Source organism: Amblyomma mixtum, chromosome 2, assembly GCF_055824585.1.
Source record: "Amblyomma mixtum isolate Tamu chromosome 2, ASM5582458v1, whole genome shotgun sequence".
NCBI lineage: Eukaryota > Metazoa > Arthropoda > Arachnida > Ixodida > Ixodidae > Amblyomma > Amblyomma mixtum.
In genome coordinates this window covers 259,379,173-259,406,905 of record NC_143013.1, presented here as the reverse complement: position 1 = coordinate 259,406,905, position 27,733 = coordinate 259,379,173, and the positions used below count along the sequence as shown (strand labels likewise).

The following is a 27,733-nucleotide window of genomic DNA, read 5'->3' as shown; positions in this document are numbered from 1 at the left end:
AAGAAGTATTTCTCTTCTTCTTCTTCTTCTTCTTCTTCTTCTTCTTCTTCTTCTTCTTCTTCTTCTTCTTCTTCTTCTTCTTCTTCTTCTTATTCATCCTCTTAAGAATGGTACATACCCATATGGGGGAATGGAAAAGGTGACGTGGCATAAACAAGAAAATTTCCATAGGCGATTTCCATTAGAATTTCTCATATAGCGAACGCCTTCTTTCTCATAACTTCTCTTTCTTTGCAGCGAATTCTGCGCAGCATTTTTCGCTTGGGCTAGCTCAGCTTACAAAGCATACGCTACTGTTTTCCATTTTTCTCTCTTTTTATTTTTATTATTGTTTATTTTGCACATACTGCAGTCCCCACTGGGGAGTTTAGCAGGGTGGGATACACATAAGTAAACAAGTAATAACGCATTCAATGAACACAATATCAAATTAAATTAATGCAGCTTGAACATTTTCGGAAATAGACACCGCATTTTTAATCAATACCTGAAACAAATGCCGGCATAGATTATTTTGAAACCTGGTCATTGGTTAGGATCTTCTATTCTGTTGCTGTTCGTGAAATGAAGGAATGCTTAAAACAGATATTACGCGTGATAAATGGGCTTATTGTGCAGCTACGTCTTTGACTGGTAGCATAAAACACTTTCCCTCTATTTTCATTTGCCGTGCTCAGCACAGCCAGTGGCGCGTGCAGTTGGTCGGAGAAAAAGAAGACACGAAAAGTGCTGTCGAGCGCGTGTCGTGGTTCCAGGCTTTCGCCCGACATTCGGCCCTGAATTCTCCCCTGTGTGGCCAATCCCCGCCCAACGGTATGCGCCATTTTCTGAAGCAACGACTGCCACAACATTCAGCAGCGGTCAAGAGAGGGAAGACAAAAGCAACGCACGTAAGTATTCACAGGCTACAATTTTAACATTAACCTAGGATCAGTCTGGTTTCTTATCGGTGACGCTGCCTGTTAAGTCTATTTTTTATCGTGCCAACTTAATGAGCCCCACATTTTTTTGTTCATGTGATCTCGTTGCATAACGTGGGTGTCCCTGCGTCTCGAAGTCTCGCTGTTGTGCCTGACGTAAGAATGCGCGCCGGTCCGTGACCAGTGCCCCATTACAACCATGCGCCGTATTCTATGAGGTGTCCATTTTCCATTGTTGGTTTCGCGTCCATCGGTCCTCTGTCTGTGGTCACTCAGATGTATCCGCGGCTATCATGCGTCCGTGGGAAGCGACTCGGCCATTGGTTGGCTGGCGCCCTGACCTCACCATTGGCTGCCACTGGCTGAGAGTTCGTAATAGCATACTGTCACGATATTGTGGGCGGCTTGATGTTTGGTTGGCGCCGAAGTTATATTTACTCGAGCCAACCTGCCCACCACTGCACTCTCCGTAAGTTCGGAGGGGGAGGAAGCGAAAAACTTCTCCACCCCGCGTGCCAAAGATGAGGTTCGACTGCTGACCGACGATAGGGGCCATGCCTGATTATCCGTTGACCAGAGGCATGAGGCGCAGGCAAGTTTCTTTAGCAACCCCTTTACTTGGGCAAACGATAACAAGCACAAAATGTACAAAACAAAGCCCAACAAAGCAGCGTCAACCCGCAGGCGCGACGCGAACAAGCACAAAATCAGAACGCAAACAACTACTAACCAGAAGAGGAAAACGGAAGGGCGAGAACTATACAGCAACGTTGCAACTATGTTACAACAACGAAACAATACTGTACAAAAGGTTACGACGAGAAATAGTGACAGGACAAAGAAAAGAGTAAAGCGAGTGGGGAGAAGCGGTGGCTTAGCTGCGGGGTGGCAAGCTCCGGTCGCAGGGAGCGTCAGGCTGCGGAAGCGCGCGGGGCTGATTGGGGGTTGCGTATACGGGCGAACTTGGGCCACGCGTCTTCCACGCGTTTTCGGGGCCGCCGTAGCCGCGCTCTACGCGTCACACACCCGCCTAGGCTCGCTTGCCGACCACTTCCCTGGCTGACCTCACACACATCCGCACGCACCGAAATCTCCAAGCCAACTCCATGGCTCGCGGTTTTCCCGCCGCTGCGTTCTCGTGGCAAACCAAAAAACAACAAACGAATCCTCAAGGCCCAGTGTGCCAACGATTAGCAGATGTGGAAAAAGGGGGGAAAGAAACACGAAGAAACTAAGAAGGTACGCGAGGCCACGGTCCTCACGAGGAACGATGCTAATTTGACAAGGTCGGGAGGAGTGCCGGGGCATTCAACCGACCGCTTTCCGTCCCCCGCGAGCGCTCGCTACTCGGCGATAGTACTAGGAGGGGACGGTGTGGCCTTGACCCTCGAGCGTCGCGAGCGGTCAAATGTCCACGCGGGGGGGGGGAAGGGGGGGGGGGGGGTTCCAAAGTCGTCGCCGCCGCATTGCGACATGACTGCGAACTACCGGCGCCGTGGCAAGCCATGGCCACCTCAGCCACAAAAGAAAAAGAAAGACAAGGCATGCACACACTTTGTGACACATACTTGGCCAGTTTTGCTAAGTGTCGATCTCAAGCTTATTTTTTAAGGAACACGCTCATACTACGGATTTAAAAGACGTTGTCATGGCTCAAAAACTGCCTCCAATAACATTCTCTGGCTCTTAAGCCAAAAAAAAAATGGCAGTGGCTTAGCTCGGCTATGCCAGGATATACGTAGCGGAGGCGAGCACAACAACGAGACGCGCGGTGTGACGTCATGCCAAACGGCGGCGCGGCTCTGCGGCGAGGCGCGCGGTGTGACGTCATGCCAGATGGCGCGGTGAGCGCGCGGCGTTCGCCAGCTGCGGTGGTTGCTAGGCATGCTAGGCAACGGCTCAAGGTCGGTCTCTGTGCCTCCTCGGAGCACCGCCACAGCGGAATCGCAAGTTTGTGGCCAATGTAGCTTTCGCTACAAAAAAAAAAAATAAAACGTTCATATGCTCTCTCTAGTTAACGGACGACGACCAGGAGCTTCGTGAGCAGCGAGTCATGATTATCTTTCGGATGAATTAAATGGACGTTTTCTTTTTTTTTTTTATTTCGTGCAGACTCGCCCAATCGACGGTCGCTGCCCTGGAAGCGATTAACAGGAGCCAGTCACAAGCTCAACAGGTCGGGCCAGCCTCGCAACGCGAAAGTTGCAGTTTGTTCACAAATGGCTTTTGCTTTAGTCTCGTATTTTTTTTTCTTCACATATTCGCAGGATGACAGCTGTCCAGTCGAACACGACGCTTTCCAGCTCTTTCTAATCTATTTTTTCCCTCGCGCGTGCGCAGCGATGGCTTTGCGCGTTCATTCACGCTTGCGCAGCATGGACTCAGCGTTGCGCTTGCTCGATATGACATTTGGGGCTCACACGACGTGCACATGTCTTATATGTGATACATGTGTACGTCGTACGCACTTCGTAGTCTTCATTTTTCTGTCACAATAGACTTGCTGTCCTCATTTCTTTACTTTACGCCGGACTCTGTTTCCATTTTTTTCTTTTTACTTTCCATGTCTCCTCACCTCATCGAAGGAGAAGGCCAGCGCTGTTGGAGCTATGATAACGATCGTAAGTGAGCAGTATGTTAAAATATCCGTCTCGTAATCAGTGCCAGCTCTCCAGACACAGAACTCCTCACTAATCATAATGCTTGCTATAAATAATGCAATCAGCAAGTCTGCTTACTGCTTTGACGTACCAAAATACAAAAGACCACTGCGGTGTATTTGTCACACCTTATAGTGATAGGTGCCGTATATATTTCGGCTGCCTGGCGCTCTTTAATGCGTGTTACGTGTTTTAACCTTACGTTACTACTTGTCTATGAATCATTTCGGAGACGGCTCCGATTGTAATTCTAAATCCGGATCGGCTATTTTGAGCAACAACAACATAACCAGTGCCTAAGCACACCGGCTACGAACAGATAACACTGTGGCGGCTGCAAGGTCAGGTCGCATTTTTCGCCGGTTTATGTACTCAAACAGGACACCTAAGGGGAATTATGTGACTGCTTCTGCATTGCACATTCTATTGACAACTGGAATAAGGTAGTGACAGTCACGAAGCACACTGATATATTACTCCCGGGCACGTAAAGCGGAAGATGTAAAAATGCGCCTCCCATATATTACGTGAAAGCGACATTCCTTGTTTCATCCTCGTGCTTGAAGTAGCAGAAGCTCCCTTGGGTACTTTCAGCCTACCTTCGATTTGCTGTGAATGGCTTCGCAAAACCACACCTCTTACCCTCCGTGATGTGAGGACTACTCGCTGTTTGCCTGTCGCACCTTTGGCTCCATCATAAAGCCTGCATAAAGTCAGCGATTCGCCTTGCAATCAAAGGTCTCGTAATTGTAATCCAGTTCTTAAAGGCCTAAAAAGGCCGAAATCTCTTTTAAAAGCATATTCCCTACAACGTTTGCGTCCACACTCCTTTTCCACACGGTGCAGCTATACTTGCTCATTTACTACTGGTTGGGGCACACTCGTCGACCTATATATGCATGATTCTGCTCTGAGGTGGGGGAGACCTCCAAGAGGGGACAGTATAACACCTAACCTTACCCTTGGCCCCGCAGAGAGCTGGTCGTGGGCCCAGTTCGGGTGCATCGAAAACAACGCGTGCGGCGGGAGGCGGCAGTCACCGGTGAACATCGAGACGTTCCACGTGATCCACGACGTGGCCATGAAGCCGCTCCGGTTTCGGGGCCACAGTGTCTCACTCCGGAACTACACTGTCGACAACAACGGCCTGACGCGTGAGCACGTTATATGTACGCATGCGTGCGGGCTTGCTTGCTTCTGCATTCCCTGAATGACAACAGATACAAGATAAGTAGGGCATGCAGTGATGAGCACCACTGTGGCCACGGGCACAGTGGTGCACGCCCTTGCGTGCCCCGATTGCCCACTGTGCCACTGAGCACAGTAGTGCACACGGATTTTCTGACTGATGAGAATGGTTTCGCGTTAAAAATTATCATCGGCTCATTTTTGAGGACTTGTAAGCGGCTTGAAAGCTCATTGCGCTTTGCCGTACATAATAAACACATTCCTGGCCACTCTCAAAGCGTTTCAGGGAGCCTTTATGTTCCCTTAAGTGCGGTACCTAGAGACCGTGTAAATGCTAGGTTTTTGAAACGCTTTTACGGGGTGCAAAGTAAGTGTCGACTTTTTTTCCATATTTTTATTTTCTCATCACTTGTGAATACGGCGTTTCCTTCTTTACGGCACTCTGTTAGAAGTCTCGCGCGTCAGTTAAGAGCGTTGTGCGGCATTCCAGTTACCCTCCGAGCATCGCCAACCGACAAGACGAAGCGGACGGTGAGCGGCGGTCCGCTTCCGGGTACCTACGTGTTCCACCACGCGCTCTTCCACTGGGGCTCCGGTCCGGGCCACGGCTCCGAGCACCGCATCGACGGCGTCGCCTACCCCATGGAGGTGCTCTCACTTGTCGAATACGTCATTGCCATGTGTTAAATATGTCGCGTAATAAACCGCCTGAGTGACAATAGACCTGCAGGGGGAGAACATCCTATGGATGCGTTGAAACGTTTCCTGTGCTCAGTACTGCTGCCCCTTATTATATGCCTTTTGAGTGCTCCTCCTCCACGCCATGACGTCACGAAAATGGAGCGCCGGTGAGAGAGCTAGCATACGCACCCGCCACCAATGAGGCTATAACGCAGGCTCGCTGCATTCGCAGAAACGGACGCAGAAGGAACGCGTAGAGGCGCTGAACGAGCACGCGAAACGCCTAACGCAAGCCTCACCTGCTTTTGCCAACAGTGACGTCGATGCGCTTTTGTTGGCAAACTTACAGGAGGTCGGCGTGAGCAATGGAACAAAGCGTGCGAAATCTGTGCTACATATCGTTTCTTTTGCGCCCAAGTCAGCATGGCCATTGACCACCTATCCTATGTCCGACTTTTGATGTAATGTTAATTTGGTCAGTCATCGAGGACTGAAATAAAAAAAAGCCGCAGCCAGGAGGTGGTAAGATTCAAATGCCGCGGTGCATTATCTGTGAGGAAGGTGCAACAAACCAATCCATCATGTCGCTTCAGAGGTCCGTAAAGGCTGAAAACCTCGGTGCGGCAAGAAAGGCTGTGTATTCAGCGTTGCGCATACGCAGTCATGCGACGCCCGACTTTAGGCTCGAGCAAACTCTCCGAATTATGAGGGCCGCGAAACGTCGCCGCATCCCCACCACGGTGACTAACGCATTCACAACGCTAGCGTCCTTCAAACAACTCTAGTCAGGCTCTGAGCAAGCTTCCTCTGAGGGTCTCGCCATCTAATACCTAGCGGCCACCGTACTGCACAAGCCTTTCTTTGCTAGACGAGGGCAGGCTTGTTCTGTGCAATGGTACAGCAGTCAACGGAATTCTTAACCAGTCTATATGTAAGAAAAAAAAAGCCCGTGTTCGATGCTGTCTCCGGCACACCCATCTCTCGATATAAGGATGAGAACAACTGTAATTTTTGGCTGGGAAATATTGTAGTGTATTATTTCTCACTGACCTCTGTCGTTTTAGCCACTTTCCATTTTTACTCGATCGTGGAAAAAAAATTGATTTTCCTTGCTCCCGTTTCTGCACTGTATTTCAGTCGCAGCTGGTTTATACGAACCAGAAGTACCCAGCCGCAAACGCGACCACGGAGGAGGACGGGCTTGCCATCATTGCAACCTTATACAGGGTATGTGCACGCCACCAATTTCTATTGTTAGAAAATAGTGTGCGGAAAGGCATAGCAGTACCACCGCAGGTGTCTGCAATCGGGACTGACAGAAAAATTGCGCAAAAGAATAAAAATATCATAAGTGATCAAGCTTCGCAAAAAAAAAAAAAAAAGCTTACGGGTACTCCTAGAAACGCTATTTGTTTGCAGTGCGATAGCATTAGAAGTTGTTGCCTTTACCGAAAATGACGTCTTCCAGTCTGGTGATGTCATTTCCCTCCAGGCAATTAGCATATTTTATTACCAACGGCATATTTTCTTCCCTCTGAGGTTCTAAAGCCGTCGCATTATATTTTGATTTAGTAAAGAGGCGCATTAGCTGCCTCAATACATGGTGAACACCTCAACTACATTCTGGGGGAAGGAATAGAGGAGAGAGTGAAACAAGGAAGAGGGAAAGTGGTGCCGTAGCCGAGGGCTCCGGAATAATTTAGACCACGTAGGGATTTTTAACGTGCACTGACTGCGCACAGCAGGGCGCCTTTTGCGTTTCTCCTCCATCGAAACGCGGCCGCTGCGCTCAGGACTGAACCCGAGTTCATCGCCTGAGTAGCCGAGCGCCGTAACCCCTGAGCCACTGCGGCTCGTCTAATACACCTGAGAGAACCGATGAGGCGGTGGATAGAGGGGGAGAGCATTCCCTTTACTTTGACCTGTATGATGTACCAATGATATTCGGAGAACCATGTAGTGAGTGCTGAGCCAGACCTCCCTTCTGAAGATATGGTTGGGGAGGAAAAGGAAGGAATGGGTGACTGGCCGGCGTGTAAATAAATATTCAAAGAAGTTTAGGGACCAAGGTGGAAAAATGGTTATGAAGAAAGGAGGAGGAGGAGGGAAAGTCTTTAATCGGAAGGGTGGCACCTTGGGAAAAGGCGCAGTCCCTTCAATCTCGCTCGGCTCCTGAACCACTCTGTGAGGGGAACGATGAAGCAGGCAGTGAAAGAAAGAAGAATGAAAGAGGCGCTGTAGTTGAAGGCCGCGGTTTTCCAGTTTCGTGACGTACCGCCGGTGAGGGGTTACATTCGTGTTGAAATGAGCCTTCATGACGGATGATCCCTGACTGCTGCTATAAGTGTGTGTCGCGCGATACAGTGTAGCAGCATCTACTGGCGTTGCGCTCATTGTAGTCAAAATTTTACGGGAGCTCCCTTTGGGAAAGGCATGCGCCGCTTGCATTTATTTCACTCAGCCCTGTAAATACAACCACTGGCTTGCAGCCAAGTGCTTCTGCATAAAGACCTTGCTGGCATGAGGCCGGCGTGTGTGCTTTGTGTGATGCTTTGTGATGCCTTGTGATGCTTTGTGTGACACATGAGGCAAAAGTGCGCTGCGTAGCTGGCAAACGAATCGTTGAAGCGCCGAGACCATTGCATGTGTTAGCAAGAAGTGGCCGGATTCTTTTCGAATAAGGAAACAGGTTTATTTGAAGACTTAAGGATACAAGAATGAAATAACTGGATTATTGATACGTAGGAGGTTCGGCGGATCTGCAGAGTTGGGAGGGCCTCGCCGACGCGTCTCGTATCGTCGGCGCCTCTCGGTCATCCCTCCCTTCTCAAGCTGCAGCGGTGGGGCTTTTATAGCCTGAGGAACGGTGGCCCCTCAGAACTGGCCAATCCAAAGGCAGCACTCGACGGCAGTCCGAAAGGACGAACCAGCGACCACGCGGCCAACCGCTTCAAATTTTGCCGCGCGTGGTGGCGTCCGGGAGAGGAGGAAACGGCGCCTCGCTGTCTGGCCTCTTGCGACAAGTCCAGGCGTGTTGCTTGAAGATGCTTCTCCTTACGACTCCGCTGCCTTAAGGCGCAGCATCGTGGCTTGTCAAGGGGGACGCTCGTAGGAGAAAGTTAGGATGCGGGGCGCCTCGTGGTCGCTGAGCAGGAGCGTTAAATGTCGTGTGCTGGCGTGTTGGGGCCGCGTGGCTCGTAAGAAATGTGAATGCTGACACATGTGTCGCAATTGTGGCGTGGCGCGTCATATGCAACACTGACAGCTCTTTACGTAACAGAGCGAAATGAGAACGGACAAGCAAGACGCGCAGATATGCCAGATTTTATGAAAGGCAAGGTTCATAGCTTCGCTAAAATGACGAGAAACAAAAGAGGTTTTCTAAGTGTGCTAAAAGAAGCTTGATTCTCAGCTGTTCAGGTACCTCCAATAATTTAAGATGCACCGTTGCCGTTTGGTCACGACAACAGTTTAATCAGACACCCTTTCTCAAAGTATTTCAACCCAGAGAAACCCGAGTACCAGACCGAAGGCTAAAGCTTGTACCCCATGAAAATCCGATGGGAGGTCGGTGGCACTGTTGATTGAGACCAGTATATCCCGCATGCTGATGCGCTAACCACCAGAGCATTTCTGCTCTGCGGCACAGTAGGTCATCGTGGGTAATCATGTTAGGGGAACTGAGTATGTCTCGATGCCCAGTGCTTGCCAGTCTTGTTAGAGGCACTTCAACAATTTTTTGGGGTACAGAGCCAAAGTTGTTCATCCGTGAGAGCGTTCTAGAAGGCGAAATTTTTGGCTCTGTCGGCAAAGCCGCCACATAACACTGCTACCAGGTGTCGAAGTCATTTCAGGAAAGCATTATACTAATTATCCGACCCACAAGTCAATGCATCCAGTGTCCTCTAAAATTGCGTCCGCCGACAGCAAAGCAGATGTACGGTATCGTAACGAAAAGACGTCAAATTCTTCTGCGATCCTGCTCCGTAACATTGCAGCTCTTAGGAATAGCAGTCATACGAAGCTCAAGAGCTTGCAGTTATTTGAATGAATTATCGGCGCTGAGACGTACCTATAGATGCGGCGGCTGCGATATGAGATAACAGATGGCAACTGTTTCTTTCGTCTAGTGCACAGTGGTTCAGTATGCGCTTCAGGACTGGTCTGATTAAGGATTACATGCAGAAAAATAATGAAAAGCGTACTCAGATTGTTGAAACGTCAGTACCACCCAAGCGAACGAATGTGGATCCGTCTAATTACTCCATCATTCTTTGTTGTGCGATAGGTACGAGGAGGCCAAGAGTTTACTATTAAGATTTACCTTCAGGAATATGTGCCGCGGCGGTCTGTTTGAACTACCAGAATGGAAGTTCATACATGCAGGACGGAAATGTCGCACAGTATACTGACCTACTTCTTAGCAACTCCATAGTAATTATATGGTTGTCACCCAGACTTCGCGCACTTTTACGTGGGAAGCTCCCAGACACCCTTAGAGCGTGTGGGGGTAGCAGTCTCGGACTCGAAGGAGATGCCCTCGACTCAGCGTGGCAAACTCAGCGGAGACCAGCTACCAAGTGACAAGAGGTTTTTGGGCGTTCGGTGCCCAGCTTTCGCTGGTCGCAAGCCAGAGAATGGGTCGGAGCCAAAGGTTCACAAACAATAACAAAGTTTATACAGCAATTGAGACGATACAGAGGATTTCACAATCACTCGTACAAACACATACCAAGTGATTAACAAACAATGCAATTCGTGCAAAGTTAAACCCGAGAGAGAATACAATACAGAGGCAATATTGCACCTAAAGTGCACTAACACAAGAGAGAGATAAACAAACAAAACACAATTTGTTCACCGGGCACTGCGGCAGTCCGACGACCAGAATTCCACGACGATGCCGTCCCGCAGACTGGCGAACGTTGCCTCGTTGGTCCGTGGCTGGCCGAGTGGTGTTTTCCCCGGGAGTCGAACGGGCGCGCTTCGATGAAGCTTAAACGGCGGTCCGGACTGACTGATAGCGGTCAACGTCCTTCTTTATAGGCTCGCTCTCCCGTCTGTTTGTTGTTCGCGCCCGAGTAGGCGCGCACATACACGCAGCATTGGCAGTGCTGTCTCCCTTTCCTCTTCTCACCGGCCGCGCGTCCCCATTGGTCAGAGGTCGGGGGTCGCATCTCGAAGTTTCGAGCGTGTTCTTGAGCGGCGCCGACGCCGACGGGCGAGGGGGACGTGTCTTAGTGCACGCAAGGCTACGCCCTTTCCCCCCGTCAGCCGTAGAACCGACTCGCATGTTCGAGAATAATCGGCGGGGATGACTCATTTCCTCGGCGCACGCCGCGGCGGTGGAGAGAGGCACGCGCTCGGCTGGGGCTTTCCCTCTCCCCCGTCGGGCTCGCGCTGGCGAGACGCCGTGCGCGCGGCGGTTTTTCTTTGTTTGTTCCTAAAATGCGCCGAATTTTGTGACAATGGTGTAGGCTTTAGATTTGCCTGAGGCTTCTTGTACTCTTTTTAGAGTGTTCCTTGTTAAGGACAAGTTCCCTAGCAAAGCATGTGCAGTTATAAAAAAAATTACTTTCCCACTCCAAACCGTACCACGTTGTTTGTGCAGCCTGATGGAAAGCGTTCTAGTTTTATGTTGCCAGAATGCTGTGGCGTACGTAGAAATGATTCGTTTTATGTTTCGGCATAGTAGTGAACCTGTGTGACAGACTGAGTTAATTTTAAGTAAAACAACTTCTGTTGACGAGTTGCATCGCCATAAAAAGAAAATTTGGCCCGCGTCATCGTTGCGGAGCCAAAATGCAGCTAAAAGTTAAAAAAAAATGGGAGCCAGAAAGCTTCAAGCGACTCCTAAGATCTGTCTACTTGCTATCATTCCGTGGGTGCTGGACGGTGGCGGCACAAGGTCGCCTTCTGGTGTGCAATGCTGCAACACTAATGTCAGGCCGACGTTATCGGTGGCAGCCTTCCATCGCAACGAGTCAATTGGACGACGACGCAGATGACGTTCGTGAACTTCGACTCCGTGAAAACGGTGCGCGGCATCCTTGCTGCCCTGGAGGGCAACGCGACCCGAACGCGTACGCGTCGGCGCCTGCTGCCGTGGATGGCGCGCCGTGTGGTGAGCCGTGGAGGGGGCAGAGGCTCGGACGCCAACGCGCCGCTCCCGCTGAGGCTGGACAGGCTGATGCCGCCCGTGGCACGGCACGAGTTCTTCACGTACCGCGGCTCTCTCACCACGCCACCATGCACGGAGTCTGTGCGCTGGACAGTCTTCCACAGGCCCGCATTCGTCTCGGAGGCTGTGGTATGGCCGCGCATGCGCAAGGCAGGCATACATACACTCACGAAAGCTGTGCAGAGGCAGAGATACAATTGTGTAGATGGCTTGTAATGCAGAAGCTGTAAAGCGTAACGTGGTGATTGGATCGACAGCCGTGTATTGCAGTTTCTCGGGGGAAAATCTGTCAGCATAGTTCGTTGGGATCAAGAACTCTCTCATGTTGTCCACTGGAGTCGCAGAGTAAATGTTCTCAAGAATGTGATCAAAATGGTCATGTTATCCCATTGAACCTTGAAGCTGGCGCTCTCATATGTCAAAGGTTTGACGGACAGGTTACGTAAAACTATGCATGCTACTTTTGCACTCGCAATATTTTCTTTTCTTTTTCTTCTTCAACGCATAGCCTTTTACAGACATCTCTTTTCATCATAAAATTGCATGAAGTCGCGGATACGGTTCCGCGCGAAGTATCAACTCGGCCAGCAGTAGGTTCTTTAGCTGTTACTGCTTTCCACAGCCTTGTCGCCTTGTCTAAAGAACTGCCGCTAATAAGAAAAAAAAAGCTTATTTCGGATCTTAAACTGATTGTTCCACATAGCGGCAGCATTTTACTTCGATTGAACATATATGCTTTATTTTTCTTCACAACAGATGGCCGGGTTCCGCAGAATCAAAGGTCGTCCAGGGCACGGTCCTCTCGTCGACAACTTCAGGCCTCCGCAGAAACTCTACGGCCGCAAAATCATCTCCTCGTTCCCGCCTTTCTGAAGACGCCCGTGAAATATGTGCGACTATACTCACACGATCCATTGTACATACTACTCCATAGTATAGGCCATTTTTTGTACACAGCGTATAATCCCCCATTCTGCTCGTCGCATTCGTATAATATGAATAGATATGCCATTTTCGCACTTAGTGTAGACGGCGATACATATTATACACAAGTACCCTCTCAAAGAATAGATAACTGCGCAGATAAATCTCTTGTTTGCTCCAATTTATACAATGACGTCAGGTTTTTAAGGAAACGATGAATGAATAAACGAATGAACGACTCGCTCCATTTCATTATGTTGTCCTTATCCGCACGTTTTTACATAGGAGAATTAAGGGTCCGCTTAAGACGAGCTAATCTTAGTCTTTTTGCCTCTGGCTCACTGCTTTGTACAGCACACGTGATTGCTGTCATCCAGTATACTTAGAACTGTAGCTTGACCTAAATGCTTTTATTCGCAGGGATTTAATCCATAACATTTTTCTCTCAAATGTGTTATTTGCTTCGCACCCGTGTACACAAAGTGGAAATAAAATTGCTTAAATTACCTCGAGCAGAGTTTCCGAGGTCGTGCGATCACGCAGATGGCTTATCATTCTGGCGTCTTCTCTGTATGTATGCTTGAGAATGTGCCTCTTAATGAGCGTGTTTCTCAAGCATTCCAAGCATTTGCGGGGCTCTACAGAAAAATTCTATATCACAATTCAAGCAGAACCGAAAACTGGGCGAGTTGGTGAACGTTCAACATTATGTACAGCGCGAAAAACTAAGACAGGTGAAGAAACACGCAAACACGCAAAACAGCGCTTGTTTGTTTGCGTGTTTCTTCCCCTGTCTTAGTTTTTCGCGCTGTACATAATGTTTCACAATTCAAATAACAAAACACATTCTTGCATCTCATCCCCAAAGAAATGCGACCTTAATGGCCGGGTGTAAAACCAGAGTCTTCTATCGACAAGAAAGCATATTCCATGGGCCACCACGGCAAGTCTTCCTCTCTACAAATTCTGGCTTGCACAGCCCACGATTGCAGCGCCACCAGTTATGGCGGCCCGGTCCCACACTCTGCGCATATCCTACTCAATTGAACACATTACGGCATGCCACAGAATACTACTACGAGCATAGAGTGGTACTTGGTTGATCGCGACATACTTTTTGTGGGATTGTCGATTTATTTGTTCTGCCTTTTGGGTAAAATTAGGGGACAAAACTATTTCAGGGTTTTACGAAGTTTATTGTTTTGTATGAAACTTTCAGAATGCACTATGCGGAAACTAAAGGCCATATGCTGTACAGCAAACGATTTGCGAAATACACTACCGGGAAGCTAAACGACGGTTACTCAATATTATTTGAACGAAGACAACGAAGGTAGGTGTTTCCGTCCTCGCGCTCGCGTGAAGAAGTGGCTCATGCTGCCTTGCCCGGATGTTCTTGACCCCGCCCAGTTTCCACGAAGTACAAGCTGCGCTCTGCCCATAAGTCTAACTCCGTGTTCACGTCGCCGGCTACTTCGCCCGACATCTCTGTTCAGCGGGTGTCCTCGCTCAAGATGGACAGTGCACCAAAGAACTTCCAATCTTTGACCTCCCCCAGTAAGCACGTTTTCACGGTCATCACCATGCCATATGGTTACGAGGGCGCGAGCTGCTGCAGTACGAGGGCTATTGACTCAATTTTGCCTTCTACCCGCCCTTAGATGCGTCCTACACCAGTAGCGTTACACTGCCGAAACGGGATTGGTATGGGCTGCTTTACCTCGCCCTCGTCGCAGTCCGACTCTCGCAACGTCGACCTCCTGGCTGTTGTTAGAGATGGAAGAACATCTGATAGTGTCGCGCCTCTATGCAGTCACTGGTGGTCTTAAAACCCCCCGTATTTGAGGTGGGCTTCGTGTATTTGACCATAGACTCGGAATCTGAGGCGGGCTTCAAAAAGTGCTTTAATGAGTGCATCATTGCCGAAGATGGCGGCGAGAATCGCACTGCGAACACACAGCCGTTCACTTGCAAGTGCGTCTTCTTTTGTGTCGCGGCATTGTACACGGCATTTAGGTTGGAAAGCAATTATTCTTCAGCCGTGGTGTGCAGAGAATACTATAGGCTGCACTGGTGGCGGATGTGCGCTATTGTAGGAAAGAAATTGATAGGGAGACACTTTGGCCCTGGCTGTGAGGACATTTTCAGCTTCCATTAGAATCTGCAAAAACAGAATAAACTTTATTGAGAAACATGTCTTCAGAGTTGCCTGACGATCATATGGCTGGGGTGCTATGAACGCCGTACACTTATTGAGTGGTATGTAACGTAGTTGTGTTTGCTTTTCGCTGTCAGGCCTCGGGCCGAGCGCTTTGCAGCCGGAGACACCAACCACCGCGAAGCCTCTGATCCAGCCGGTCGGCGGGGACGAGCCTGAGTTGTACGGGTCCGTCGGCCTCCTCATGCCCTTCTATCTGATTCCCTTGATCTACCACGGAACACCGGTACGTTGTGTGCGCACTGAGTTGTACTGATGCCCATTACTAACGGTCTCGGAGTGACGCTAGTCAAGGAGCAATCCCGTTTATTCGGTTGGTAACATCGCGCAGCATAGATTAGCGTTCAATTCTTATCCCTGCTAAGCTACTCTTCATATCTTTTTCGTATAACTGCGCAAAACTATATTTTTGGAAGGAATATAGTCATTCTCATGTTGTATAGAACATCGATGAAATTTCCGCTTTGCATACGTAGTTTGCCCAAAATCTCGAACTTGAGGCACTGATCGATGAATATCAATAAGAATAGCCTAGTTCATTCAGGTTAGTTCATGGTCGTGGTATTTACGTGCGCCTAGGACTGGCGGAACCTCTTGTGGGAGCTGTAATTCAGCTATCAACGGTTCGAGCACGACGCACGGCGACGACTGTACAATATGCTGCGCACGTGCAACATACCTTCTACAGCCGTCCACATAGAAAAAATAGAAACAATACAGGTTTGTTCCCCTTCAATGGAGTGATGAACTTGCACGGGTATCACCCCCTCCCCCACAAGAAACAAACGGTTCGTTAGGAGGACGTTTCTCTAGCATATTAGTATCAGGCCCTCCTGCTTTCGTCCCATAGTCACAGGAGCATATCGAAAAAGAGCTGGGCACTGCAGGGCCCACCTAAGCAGCGTTCTCGTTATAGCGCGTAAACGCGAGAAAGTTTTTGTTTGGGATATACCCTGTCTCTCTCTTTTACAGCGTTGAAACCGGAGGTGCCATATATGGTGCTATTTCCGTAAGAAAAGAAGAAAGGAAACCTCTTATGTCTCGAATATAACGCTCTCGCCGCAGGAGAGCCTGTGCCTGTACTCGCTGCTGCTGCCGCTGTGCTGGTGGATGACCAACTCGGTGCCCCGATGCGTGGCTGCCCTGGCGCCCTTCGTCACGCTGCCCGCGCTGCGAACACTGGGCGCCGACGAGGCTGCCGCCGCCTTCCTCACGGTATTATAATACACACTCTGCGCGCTAATTACTGCGTGCACGCACTATACACCACTGCAGGCGCCTATGACTCGCTAACAATGGCGCCCATCGCATCCCACAGTACAAGGAAGCTGTCGCTCGTTTACGCGCGTGGCTGATATCTACAGCTTTCGTTTCACTATTGACGCGCGCAATTTTAAGGACGGCAAATGAAACGTGTATTGCCACAGGCGAATTTCTAAACGACAACAAAGGGACACTGAGGACTAACTCCATACATTCTGTGCTTGTCGTAAAACTCAATTCTGTGGCTGTTTCTGGCTCTCTCGGCATTTCTGCGGCAGCGAAGAACAAATTTTTTCTTGCATTGAAATTTTTTTCCGCCTCTCTTTTCAAACTCCTGACACCTACACCAAAATGGGCTCCATGAGCACCGTCTGGAAGTGAATAGTGGTGTAGCATAGCTTCTGAAATCGACGGCGAGTTTTTGTGTCGAAGGCTAGCAGCTTAAATGCGAAATCGGCCGGTGATGGCGACACCGGTATATTGATTTCCGTTTATTCTTTGTTTATCTGTGACTAGGACGCAGTGATACCGATATTTTGATTTCTGTTTATTATTTTTTGTTTATAGAAGTTCTGTTTTCGCCCAGACCTGTCTATCTGTGATTAGGACGCATTAATCACTCATAACAGGCCAACTGCCATTTGCACGCGGTGTTCATTTGATTTCTTTACGCTTCCTGGAGTGAACTCGGATTCGCGAGGGGGCAGCTGTTAACGGGGAGATGGGCACCCTTCGAGAGGCTTCTTTTTGGAGATGAAGAAAATAGGAGGTAATGGGTAACTGTTGCTTTGTCCTTATATTGTGCTTTATATGCCATAGTGCTTTCACATTAGATTCGATCGCATCCACTGACGACCATCACTCTGGTCCCTGTGTTTTCTCCCAGCCCGCATCGCTGAGGTACCTCATCTTCCTGGTCATCGTTACGGCGAGCCACACCAGCGGCAGACTGATTCCCAGGCTGAGCTTCAACGTGTGCAGCAGATATGGGCTCCAGGTGCGTCGCAGCGCAGCCCTTGGCAGAGCATTTACCCACTATGGAAACGTTCGTAATGAAGCACATTCATCCGAGAACAGATGAACAAGTTCGTTGTTCTTGTTGTCGGGGGTATCCACATTTGTTGCAAATGGCGTCTGTCAGTGTAAGCACATTACTGCGACAGAATTTCTTCGTTGCAGGCGCCTCTGTATAACACAAATATCGGCAGGTGTGACCGCAGTCCTGAACGAGGGAGTTCTTCCGTCTCTTAACTCGTTCTCCCAAACCTTGACTCTGTTACAAGGTTCGCATAAAAGTTCAAAAATACGCAATGCGTGATCCCCTGCCATGCTCATCCGAAGCCACAGAATGCAATTCAGCCACTTTTTTTCCCAGTGTATGAAAAACGTACGCATACCCACATGCCGACCAGTTCATCTATGCATGACATTCTATTAAGCTGAACAACGTGAACTGATGCACGAGTTGATTTGACGTGACGGCCAACGAGCGCAACGGAGAAAGATAAGGAAAAGAAGACACTGTACATTTAATTACACTTGACACTTTTCTAGCCTTGTCGAATTTGAGTCGTATCCTGCAGATGTACCAAGAGCAATGAAACCATATCATGGTAATCGTCCACGTATGTACCGCAGGCCTCCAACTCTTAAGCCCGGCTTCTCTACATGGCTGCGAGAATATGGAGGGCTTTCGCTTCTAGTTTCTCGGAGCTCTTATTGCTCTAAGCCCCTTGAGAATCGGCAAAATTATGATAACCACAATTTCCACAGTATTCACTATAAAGCCCATATGGACATCAGGCCCAGACGCTTTTGGATAATATTCTAATTGACCAGAGTCTGTGCGCTGGGTTTTCGGTTAGTACGTGACACATTGTAGAAAGTGTTTAGTGGCCCGTTATAGTGCCCTCCGCTCTCTCCGTGGCAGATGGCAATTCGCTCTGCTACTACCTGCCACGGTTGACAGGTGGCTGTAAAATTTTCTACATATACGATATATTTTTTTTTTGGGGGGGGGGGAAGGAGGGAGGGAGAACCTATGACTGCCTTCCATCCGATAATGTCATGATCCTGCACTGGCTGAGTGTGTGTGCATGTGTATCCTTAAACAATCCTCATTTCACCTTCACGACAGTGGCCTCCTGAACCCTCGTCCACACGCCGACGGCGATACCATTTAAGAAACTCTGAGGCATCTGTCGCCTTCAAAATTCAGCGCTTTCTCAATGCACAAACATCGAGGAGGTGTACTTTATGTATGCTACATTGAAAGACGACGTTATACGAATGCTACAGGGCGTTTATCGATCAATCATACCAGGGATGGTAGCGAGCTCCCTCTCCCGTCCAGGGAACTTTTCGGACGGGACCGCCATCTGGCACCTGCGGAATCAAACAATTTTCGGAGTTTTTAAGCGCTCGATTCTTTCTGGGCGATGAAATAAATCTCGATAAGCGGCGCGACGTTTTGGGAGGCTTCATAATTTGTTCAACAACGGCTGTATGAAGTGAAGGACACACTATAGCATTCGCATATAAACATGGCCACGTGAGTAACAACAGACATCTGATACTCTGCTCGAACTAAACGACTTCATTCAAAGGCTTCCCCTTAAGAATCCCTTTCAAAAGCGAGCCAATGTTATCTCTCGCCCTTAAGCGTTCCTTTGAAGCTCCGGAGATTTTTTTTCTTTTTTTTTTGCAACAGTTCATTTCCATTCGAGTGGTGCCTCACAGCGGCCCGATTACAGAGCTTTGACGCGTCTATAGACTAATACAGGTCCGCTCGTCGGTGTGTGTGCAAGCAGGTCCTGCCGCTGTTTCTGTGGCTGACGGCGCTGGCGTACGCGATGTCGCTGTTCGTGCCCAAGGCAGCGGTGGCGCTGCTGCTCAACCTGGCCGTCGACAGGATCCTCACCTGCATCCACGACTGCGAGCTGGACAGGACGCCCAGCGAGCAGGAAGAGCAACGGTATGCGTGCAAGTGCGCTTTCATTGCGGCTGTTTTCTGTAAACTATTTGCGTTCTTGTCATATTGAAGCACTAACTGGTACAAAAGTAAAAGGAACCCAAAAGTAAGAAGCACAGAAGAATGGGTGCACAACACAAGGAAGGAAAGAACAAACGCAGTGCCTTTCTCGCGCGCTTCTTTCTAGTGCGTTGCTCGCCTCACAATGCAAGGACATCAACTAGCCCAGCATGGGACATCGGAAGCAGACTTAAGCGCCCTCCTAATTTTTTTTTTAAGGTTCGCCTTAAGAGTACACCCGATAGCGCCTTCCCCTGTCGTAGTTCGTCGGCACATCATTCTCGACAAACCCGATGCCGCGAACGCCAGCATAGCTTCCGCGCCGAACGAACGGATAGCAAGCCGCAAGCTACGTGGCGAACGCGCCTTGGGTGTGCGCTTTGTTGTTGACCGCTCACCGCACGATTCCTGCGTCCCCGCACGGCCCCACTCCGCCCGAACGAGACGAGCGGGAGGCGCTGCCGGCGCGCGCTATCTGTTGGAGCAGTGGCGTACAATGCGAGGATGAAGAGGGAGTGGTTTTAGTCGGCGCCGCCTGATGGCGCTATGTGAGCGCCAAGCGAAGAGGAAAAGTAGCGGAAACATACTTTGCTACTCGCTTAACTGCGACTTCTGCCATTTACATGCTCACAATTACTAATGTACACCTCAGTACACGTCTCTAAACCATCATTCTACGACAACACCATATTCACTAGACGCGCCTTTGTTCATTGCAAACCATCGAGCTGCCGTGGCGGAGTGGTTAGTGTGCTAGTCTCGCACTCCAGAGGCCCTGGTTCGATTCTGTAACTCGATCAATATCCTACTCGCTTTTATTTATTAATGCTTCTTAGATTTGTCGCTCACGGCCGCCGACACCGGCTTTTCTACGACCGCGGCCCTTAAAGCTCTCGCGTTAAAATTTAATTTCTTCGAACCTGGCACCACCATATGGGTTCTTACTGACTCTAGGTGCTACGCATTCGTCACCACGCTTAGCATGCTCAACACTTTTCGGCTCCGGGATTAATCTACCATGCCATAAGCCGTAGAATTCACCTGTATAGTGCATGTGTTTTTTTCTGCCAATAGAACATACATTATTAGCAAACACACACACTCACACACACACACACACACACACACACATATATATATATATATATATATATATATATATATATATATATGAAAGAAGCCAACAGCCACAGAAACCAAGGGGCATAGGGGATTTTTTTTTTTTTAAATTATTTATTTATTTTGTGGTGTTGATCAATTTAGAATATTACTGAACATGTCATAGCTTAAAGCTAATTGATTAGAAAAGCAGAAGAAAAAACAACCACTGCCGCCGGTGGGATCCGAACCCACGACCTCCGAATTACGCGTCCGGTGCTCTACCTCTGAGCTACGGCGACGGCTGTCAAATCTTCTGCTTTCGGGGGTATTTATGTTTACAAGTAACCTAACCTTGAGAGTGTTCATCAGCGCCACCCACGTTCATAAGCGGCGGACGTAGAACGTCCTGAGTAACCGCAGGTAGTGACGTAGAACGTCATCGAACGGAGAGGGTGGAAGCTGCGTGAGAACCCTCTTATGCTTCCTATGGAGTCAAGGCTGCCAGAACCGAGGCCCTCGCTAAGCAATTAAGCAAACAAGGGAAGGGGAATGAGGGGCTCGTTATAAATATGAAAGAAGCCAACAGCCACAGAAACCAAGGGGCATAGGGGATTTTTTTTTTAAATTATTTATTTATTTTGTGGTGTTGATCAATTTAGAATATTACTGAACATGTCATAGCTTAAAGCTAATTGATTAGAAAAGCAGAAGAAAAAACAACCACTGCCGCCGGTGGGATCCGAACCCACGACCTCCGAATTACGCGTCCGGTGCTCTACCTCTGAGCTACGGCGACGGCTGTCAAATCTTCTGCTTTCGGGGGTATTTATGTTTACAAGTAACCTAACCTTGAGAGTGTTCATCAGCGCCACCCACGTTCATAAGCGGCGGACGTAGAACGTCCTGAGTAACCGCAGGTAGTGACGTACAACGTCATCGAACGGAGAGGGTGGAAGCTGCGTGAGAACCCTCTTATGCTTCCTATGGAGTCAAGGCTGCCAGAACCGAGGCCCTCGCTAAGCAATTAAGCAAACAAGGGAAGGGGAATGAGGGGCTCGTTATAAATATGAAAGAAGCCAACAGCCACAGAAACCAAGGGGCATAGGGGATTTTTTTTTTTAAATTATTTATTTATTTTGTGGTGTTGATCAATTTAGAATATTACTGAACATGTCATAGCTTAAAGCTAATTGATTAGAAAAGCAGAAGAAAAAACAACCACTGCCGCCGGTGGGATCCGAACCCACGACCTCCGAATTACGCGTCCGGTGCTCTACCTCTGAGCTACGGCGACGGCTGTCAAATCTTCTGCTTTCGGGGGTATTTATGCTTACAAGTAACCTAACCTTGAGAGTGTTCATCAGCGCCACCCACGTTCATAAGCGGCGGACGTAGAACGTCCTGAGTAACCGCAGGTAGTGACGTAGAACGTCATCGAACGGAGAGGGTGGAAGCTGCGTGAGAACCCTCTTATGCTTCCTATGGAGTCAAGGCTGCCAGAACCGAGGCCCTCGCTAAGCAATTAAGCAAACAAGGGAAGGGGAATGAGGGGCTCGTTATAAATATGAAAGAAGCCAACAGCCACAGAAACCAAGGGGCATAGGGGATTTTTTTTTTAAATTATTTATTTATTTTGTGGTGTTGATCAATTTAGAATATTACTGAACATGTCATAGCTTAAAGCTAATTGATTAGAAAAGCAGAAGAAAAAACAACCACTGCCGCCGGTGGGATCCGAACCCACGACCTCCGAATTACGCGTCCGGTGCTCTACCTCTGAGCTACGGCGACGGCTGTCAAATCTTCTGCTTTCGGGGGTATTTATGTTTACAAGTAACCTAACCTTGAGAGTGTTCATCAGCGCCACCCACGTTCATAAGCGGCGGACGTAGAACGTCCTGAGTAACCGCAGGTAGTGACGTAGAACGTCATCGAACGGAGAGGGTGGAAGCTGCGTGAGAACCCTCTTATGCTTCCTATGGAGTCAAGGCTGCCAGAACCGAGGCCCTCGCTAAGCAATTAAGCAAACAAGGGAAGGGGAATGAGGGGCTCGTTATAAATATGAAAGAAGCCAACAGCCACAGAAACCAAGGGGCATAGGGGATTTTTTTTTTTAAATTATTTATTTATTTTGTGGTGTTGATCAATTTAGAATATTACTGAACATGTCATAGCTTAAAGCTAATTGATTAGAAAAGCAGAAGAAAAAACAACCACTGCCGCCGGTGGGATCCGAACCCACGACCTCCGAATTACGCGTCCGGTGCTCTACCTCTGAGCTACGGCGACGGCTGTCAAATCTTCTGCTTTCGGGGGTATTTATGTTTACAAGTAACCTAACCTTGAGAGTGTTCATCAGCGCCACCCACGTTCATAAGCGGCGGACGTAGAACGTCCTGAGTAACCGCAGGTAGTGACGTAGAACGTCATCGAACGGAGAGGGTGGAAGCTGCGTGAGAACCCTCTTATGCTTCCTATGGAGTCAAGGCTGCCAGAACCGATGCCCTCGCTAAGCAATTAAGCAAACAAGGGAAGGGGAATGAGGGGCTCGTTATAAATATGAAAGAAGCCAACAGCCACAGAAACCAAGGGGCATAGGGGATTTTTTTTTTAATTTATTTATTTATTTTGTGGTGTTGATCAATTTAGAATATTACTGAACATGTCATAGCTTAAAGCTAATTGATTAGAAAAGCAGAAGAAAAAACAACCACTGCCGCCGGTGGGATCCGAACCCACGACCTCCGAATTACGCGTCCGGTGCTCTACCTCTGAGCTACGGCGACGGCTGTCAAATCTTCTGCTTTCGGGGGTATTTATGTTTACAAGTAACCTAACCTTGAGAGTGTTCATCAGCGCCACCCACGTTCATAAGCGGCGGACGTAGAACGTCCTGAGTAACCGCAGGTAGTGACGTAGAACGTCATCGAACGGAGAGGGTGGAAGCTGCGTGAGAACCCTCTTATGCTTCCTATGGAGTCAAGGCTGCCAGAACCGAGGCCCTCGCTAAGCAATTAAGCAAACAAGGGAAGGGGAATGAGGGGCTCGTTATAAATATGAAAGAAGCCAACAGCCACAGAAACCAAGGGGCATAGGGGATTTTTTTTTTTTAATTATTTATTTATTTTGTGGTGTTGATCAATTTAGAATATTACTGAACATGTCATAGCTTAAAGCTAATTGATTAGAAAAGCAGAAGAAAAAACAACCACTGCCGCCGGTGGGATCCGAACCCACGACCTCCGAATTACGCGTCCGGTGCTCTTCCTCTGAGCTACGGCGACGGCTGTCAAATCTTCTGCTTTCGGGGGTATTTATGTTTACAAGTAACCTAACCTTGAGAGTGTTCATCAGCGCCACCCACGTTCATAAGCGGCGGACGTAGAACGTCCTGAGTAACCGCAGGTAGTGACGTAGAACGTCATCGAACGGAGAGGGTGGAAGCTGCGTGAGAACCCTCTTATGCTTCCTATGGAGTCAAGGCTGCCAGAACCGAGGCCCTCGCTAAGCAATTAAGCAAACAAGGGAAGGGGAATGAGGGGCTCGTTATAAATATGAAAGAAGCCAACAGCCACAGAAACCAAGGGGCATAGGGGATTTTTTTTTTTTAAATTATTTATTTATTTTGTGGTGTTGATCAATTTAGAATATTACTGAACATGTCATAGCTTAAAGCTAATTGATTAGAAAAGCAGAAGAAAAAACAACCACTGCCGCCGGTGGGATCCGAACCCACGACCTCCGAATTACGCGTCCGGTGCTCTACCTCTGAGCTACGGCGACGGCTGTCAAATCTTCTGCTTTCGGGGGTATTTATGTTTACAAGTAACCTAACCTTGAGAGTGTTCATCAGCGCCACCCACGTTCATAAGCGGCGGACGTAGAACGTCCTGAGTAACCGCAGGTAGTGACGTAGAACGTCATCGAACGGAGAGGGTGGAAGCTGCGTGAGAACCCTCTTATGCTTCCTATGGAGTCAAGGCTGCCAGAACCGAGGCCCTCGCTAAGCAATTAAGCAAACAAGGGAAGGGGAATGAGGGGCTCGTTATAAATATGAAAGAAGCCAACAGCCACAGAAACCAAGGGGCATAGGGGATTTTTTTTTTTAAATTATTTATTTATTTTGTGGTGTTGATCAATTTAGAATATTACTGAACATGTCATAGCTTAAAGCTAATTGATTAGAAAAGCAGAAGAAAAAACAACCACTGCCGCCGGTGGGATCCGAACCCACGACCTCCGAATTACGCGTCCGGTGCTCTACCTCTGAGCTACGGCGACGGCTGTCAAATCTTCTGCTTTCGGGGGTATTTATGTTTACAAGTAACCTAACCTTGAGAGTGTTCATCAGCGCCACCCACGTTCATAAGCGGCGGACGTAGAACGTCCTGAGTAACCGCAGGTAGTGACGTAGAACGTCATCGAACGGAGAGGGTGGAAGCTGCGTGAGAACCCTCTTATGCTTCCTATGGAGTCAAGGCTGCCAGAACCGATGCCCTCGCTAAGCAATTAAGCAAACAAGGGAAGGGGAATGAGGGGCTCGTTATAAATATGAAAGAAGCCAACAGCCACAGAAACCAAGGGGCATAGGGGATTTTTTTTTTAATTTATTTATTTATTTTGTGGTGTTGATCAATTTAGAATATTACTGAACATGTCATAGCTTAAAGCTAATTGATTAGAAAAGCAGAAGAAAAAACAACCACTGCCGCCGGTGGGATCCGAACCCACGACCTCCGAATTACGCGTCCGGTGCTCTACCTCTGAGCTACGGCGACGGCTGTCAAATCTTCTGCTTTCGGGGGTATTTATGTTTACAAGTAACCTAACCTTGAGAGTGTTCATCAGCGCCACCCACGTTCATAAGCGGCGGACGTAGAACGTCCTGAGTAACCGCAGGTAGTGACGTAGAACGTCATCGAACGGAGAGGGTGGAAGCTGCGTGAGAACCCTCTTATGCTTCCTATGGAGTCAAGGCTGCCAGAACCGAGGCCCTCGCTAAGCAATTAAGCAAACAAGGGAAGGGGAATGAGGGGCTCGTTATAAATATGAAAGAAGCCAACAGCCACAGAAACCAAGGGGCATAGGGGATTTTTTTTTTTAAATTATTTATTTATTTTGTGGTGTTGATCAATTTAGAATATTACTGAACATGTCATAGCTTAAAGCTAATTGATTAGAAACGCAGAAGAAAAAACAACCACTGCCGCCGGTGGGATCCGAACCCACGACCTCCGAATTACGCGCACCGAATTAGAGCACCGGACGCGTAATTCGGAGGTCGTGGGTTCGGATCCCACCGGCGGCAGTGGTTGTTTTTTCTTCTGCTTTTCTAATCAATTAGCTTTAAGCTATGACATGTTCAGTAATATTCTAAATTGATCAACACCACAAAATAAATAAATAATTTAAAAAAAAAAATCCCCTATGCCCCTTGGTTTCTGTGGCTGTTGGCTTCTTTCATATTTATAACGAGCCCCTCATTCCCCTTCCCTTGTTTGCTTAATTGCTTAGCGAGGGCCTCGGTTCTGGCAGCCTTGACTCCATAGGAAGCATAAGAGGGTTCTCACGCAGCTTCCACCCTCTCCGTTCGATGACTTTCTACGTCACTACCTGCGGTTACTCAGGACGTTCTACGTCCGCCGCTTATGAACGTGGGTGGCGCTGATGAACACTCTCAAGGTTAGGTTACTTGTAAACATAAATACCCCCGAAAGCAGAAGATTTGACAGCCGTCGCCGTAGCTCAGAGGTAGAGCACCGGACGCGTAATTCGGAGGTCGTGGGTTCGGATCCCACCGGCGGCAGTGGTTGTTTTTTCTTCTGCTTTTCTAATCAATTAGCTTTAAGCTATGACATGTTCAGTAATATTCTAAATTGATCAACACCACAAAATAAATAAATAATTTAAAAAAAAAAATCCCCTATGCCCCTTGGTTTCTGTGGCTGTTGGCTTCTTTCATATTTATAACGAGCCCCTCATTCCCCTTCCCTTGTTTGCTTAATTGCTTAGCGAGGGCCTCGGTTCTGGCAGCCTTGACTCCATAGGAAGCATAAGAGGGTTCTCACGCAGCTTCCACCCTCTCCGTTCGATGACGTTCTACGTCACTACCTGCGGTTACTCAGGACGTTCTACGTCCGCCGCTTATGAACGTGGGTGGCGCTGATGAACACTCTCAAGGTTAGGTTACTTGTAAACATAAATACCCCCGAAAGCAGAAGATTTGACAGCCGTCGCCGTAGCTCAGAGGTAGAGCACCGGACGCGTAATTCGGAGGTCGTGGGTTCGGATCCCACCGGCGGCAGTGGTTGTTTTTTCTTCTGCTTTTCTAATCAATTAGCTTTAAGCTATGACATGTTCAGTAATATTCTAAATTGATCAACACCACAAAATAAATAAATAATTTAAAAAAAAAAATCCCCTATGCCCCTTGGTTTCTGTGGCTGTTGGCTTCTTTCATATTTATAACGAGCCCCTCATTCCCCTTCCCTTGTTTGCTTAATTGCCTAGCGAGGGCCTCGGTTCTGGCAGCCTTGACTCCATAGGAAGCATAAGAGGGTTCTCACGCAGCTTCCACCCTCTCCGTTCGATGACGTTCTACGTCACTACCTGCGGTTACTCAGGACGTTCTACGTCCGCCGCTTATGAACGTGGGTGGCGCTGATGAACACTCTCAAGGTTAGGTTACTTGTAAACATAAATACCCCCGAAAGCAGAAGATTTGACAGCCGTCGCCGTAGCTCAGAGGTAGAGCACCGGACGCGTAATTCGGAGGTCGTGGGTTCGGACCCACCGGCGGCAGTGGTTGTTTTTTCTTCTGCTTTTCTAATCAATTAGCTTTAAGCTATGACATGTTCAGTAATATTCTAAATTGATCAACACCACAAAATAAATAAATAATTTAAAAAAAAAAAATCCCCTATGCCCCTTGGTTTCTGTGGCTGTTGGCTTCTTTCATATTTATAACGAGCCCCTCATTCCCCTTCCCTTGTTTGCTTAATTGCTTAGCGAGGGCCTCGGTTCTGGCAGCCTTGACTCCATAGGAAGCATAAGAGGGTTCTCACGCAGCTTCCACCCTCTCCGTTCGATGACGTTCTACGTCACTACCTGCGGTTACTCAGGACGTTCTACGTCCGCCGCTTATGAACGTGGGTGGCGCTGATGAACACTCTCAAGGTTAGGTTACTTGTAAACATAAATACCCCCGAAAGCAGACGATTTGACAGCCGTCGCCGTAGCTCAGAGGTAGAGCACCGGACGCGTAATTCGGAGGTCGTGGGTTCGGATCCCACCGGCGGCAGTGGTTGTTTTTTCTTCTGCTTTTCTAATCAATTAGCTTAGCTTTAAGCTATGACATGTTCAGTAATATTCTAAATTGATCAACACCACAAAATAAATAAATAATTAAAAAAAAAAAATCCCCTATGCCCCTTGGTTTCTGTGGCTGTTGGCTTCTTTCATATTTATAACGAGCCCCTCATTCCCCTTCCCTTGTTTGCTTAATTGCTTAGCGAGGGCCTCGGTTCTGGCAGCCTTGACTCCATAGGAAGCATAAGAGGGTTCTCA

At 48.4% G+C, this 27,733-nt stretch overlaps 1 protein-coding gene across 1 annotated transcript; it reads left to right on the top strand.

Moving 5' to 3' along the window:
• Window positions 1-130: 130 nt before the first annotated feature.
• On the top strand, window positions 131-12,843 carry LOC149363708 (carbonic anhydrase-like). Its single transcript, XM_089568590.1, has 7 exons — window positions 131-139; window positions 678-813; window positions 4,555-4,734; window positions 5,259-5,416; window positions 6,587-6,676; window positions 11,454-11,831; window positions 12,387-12,843. The coding sequence occupies exons 1-7, from the start codon at window positions 131-133 to the stop codon at window positions 12,501-12,503; spliced, it is 1,068 nt and encodes a 355-aa protein (XP_089424716.1). The 3' UTR covers window positions 12,504-12,843.
• The last annotated feature ends 14,890 nt before the right edge of the window (window positions 12,844-27,733 follow it).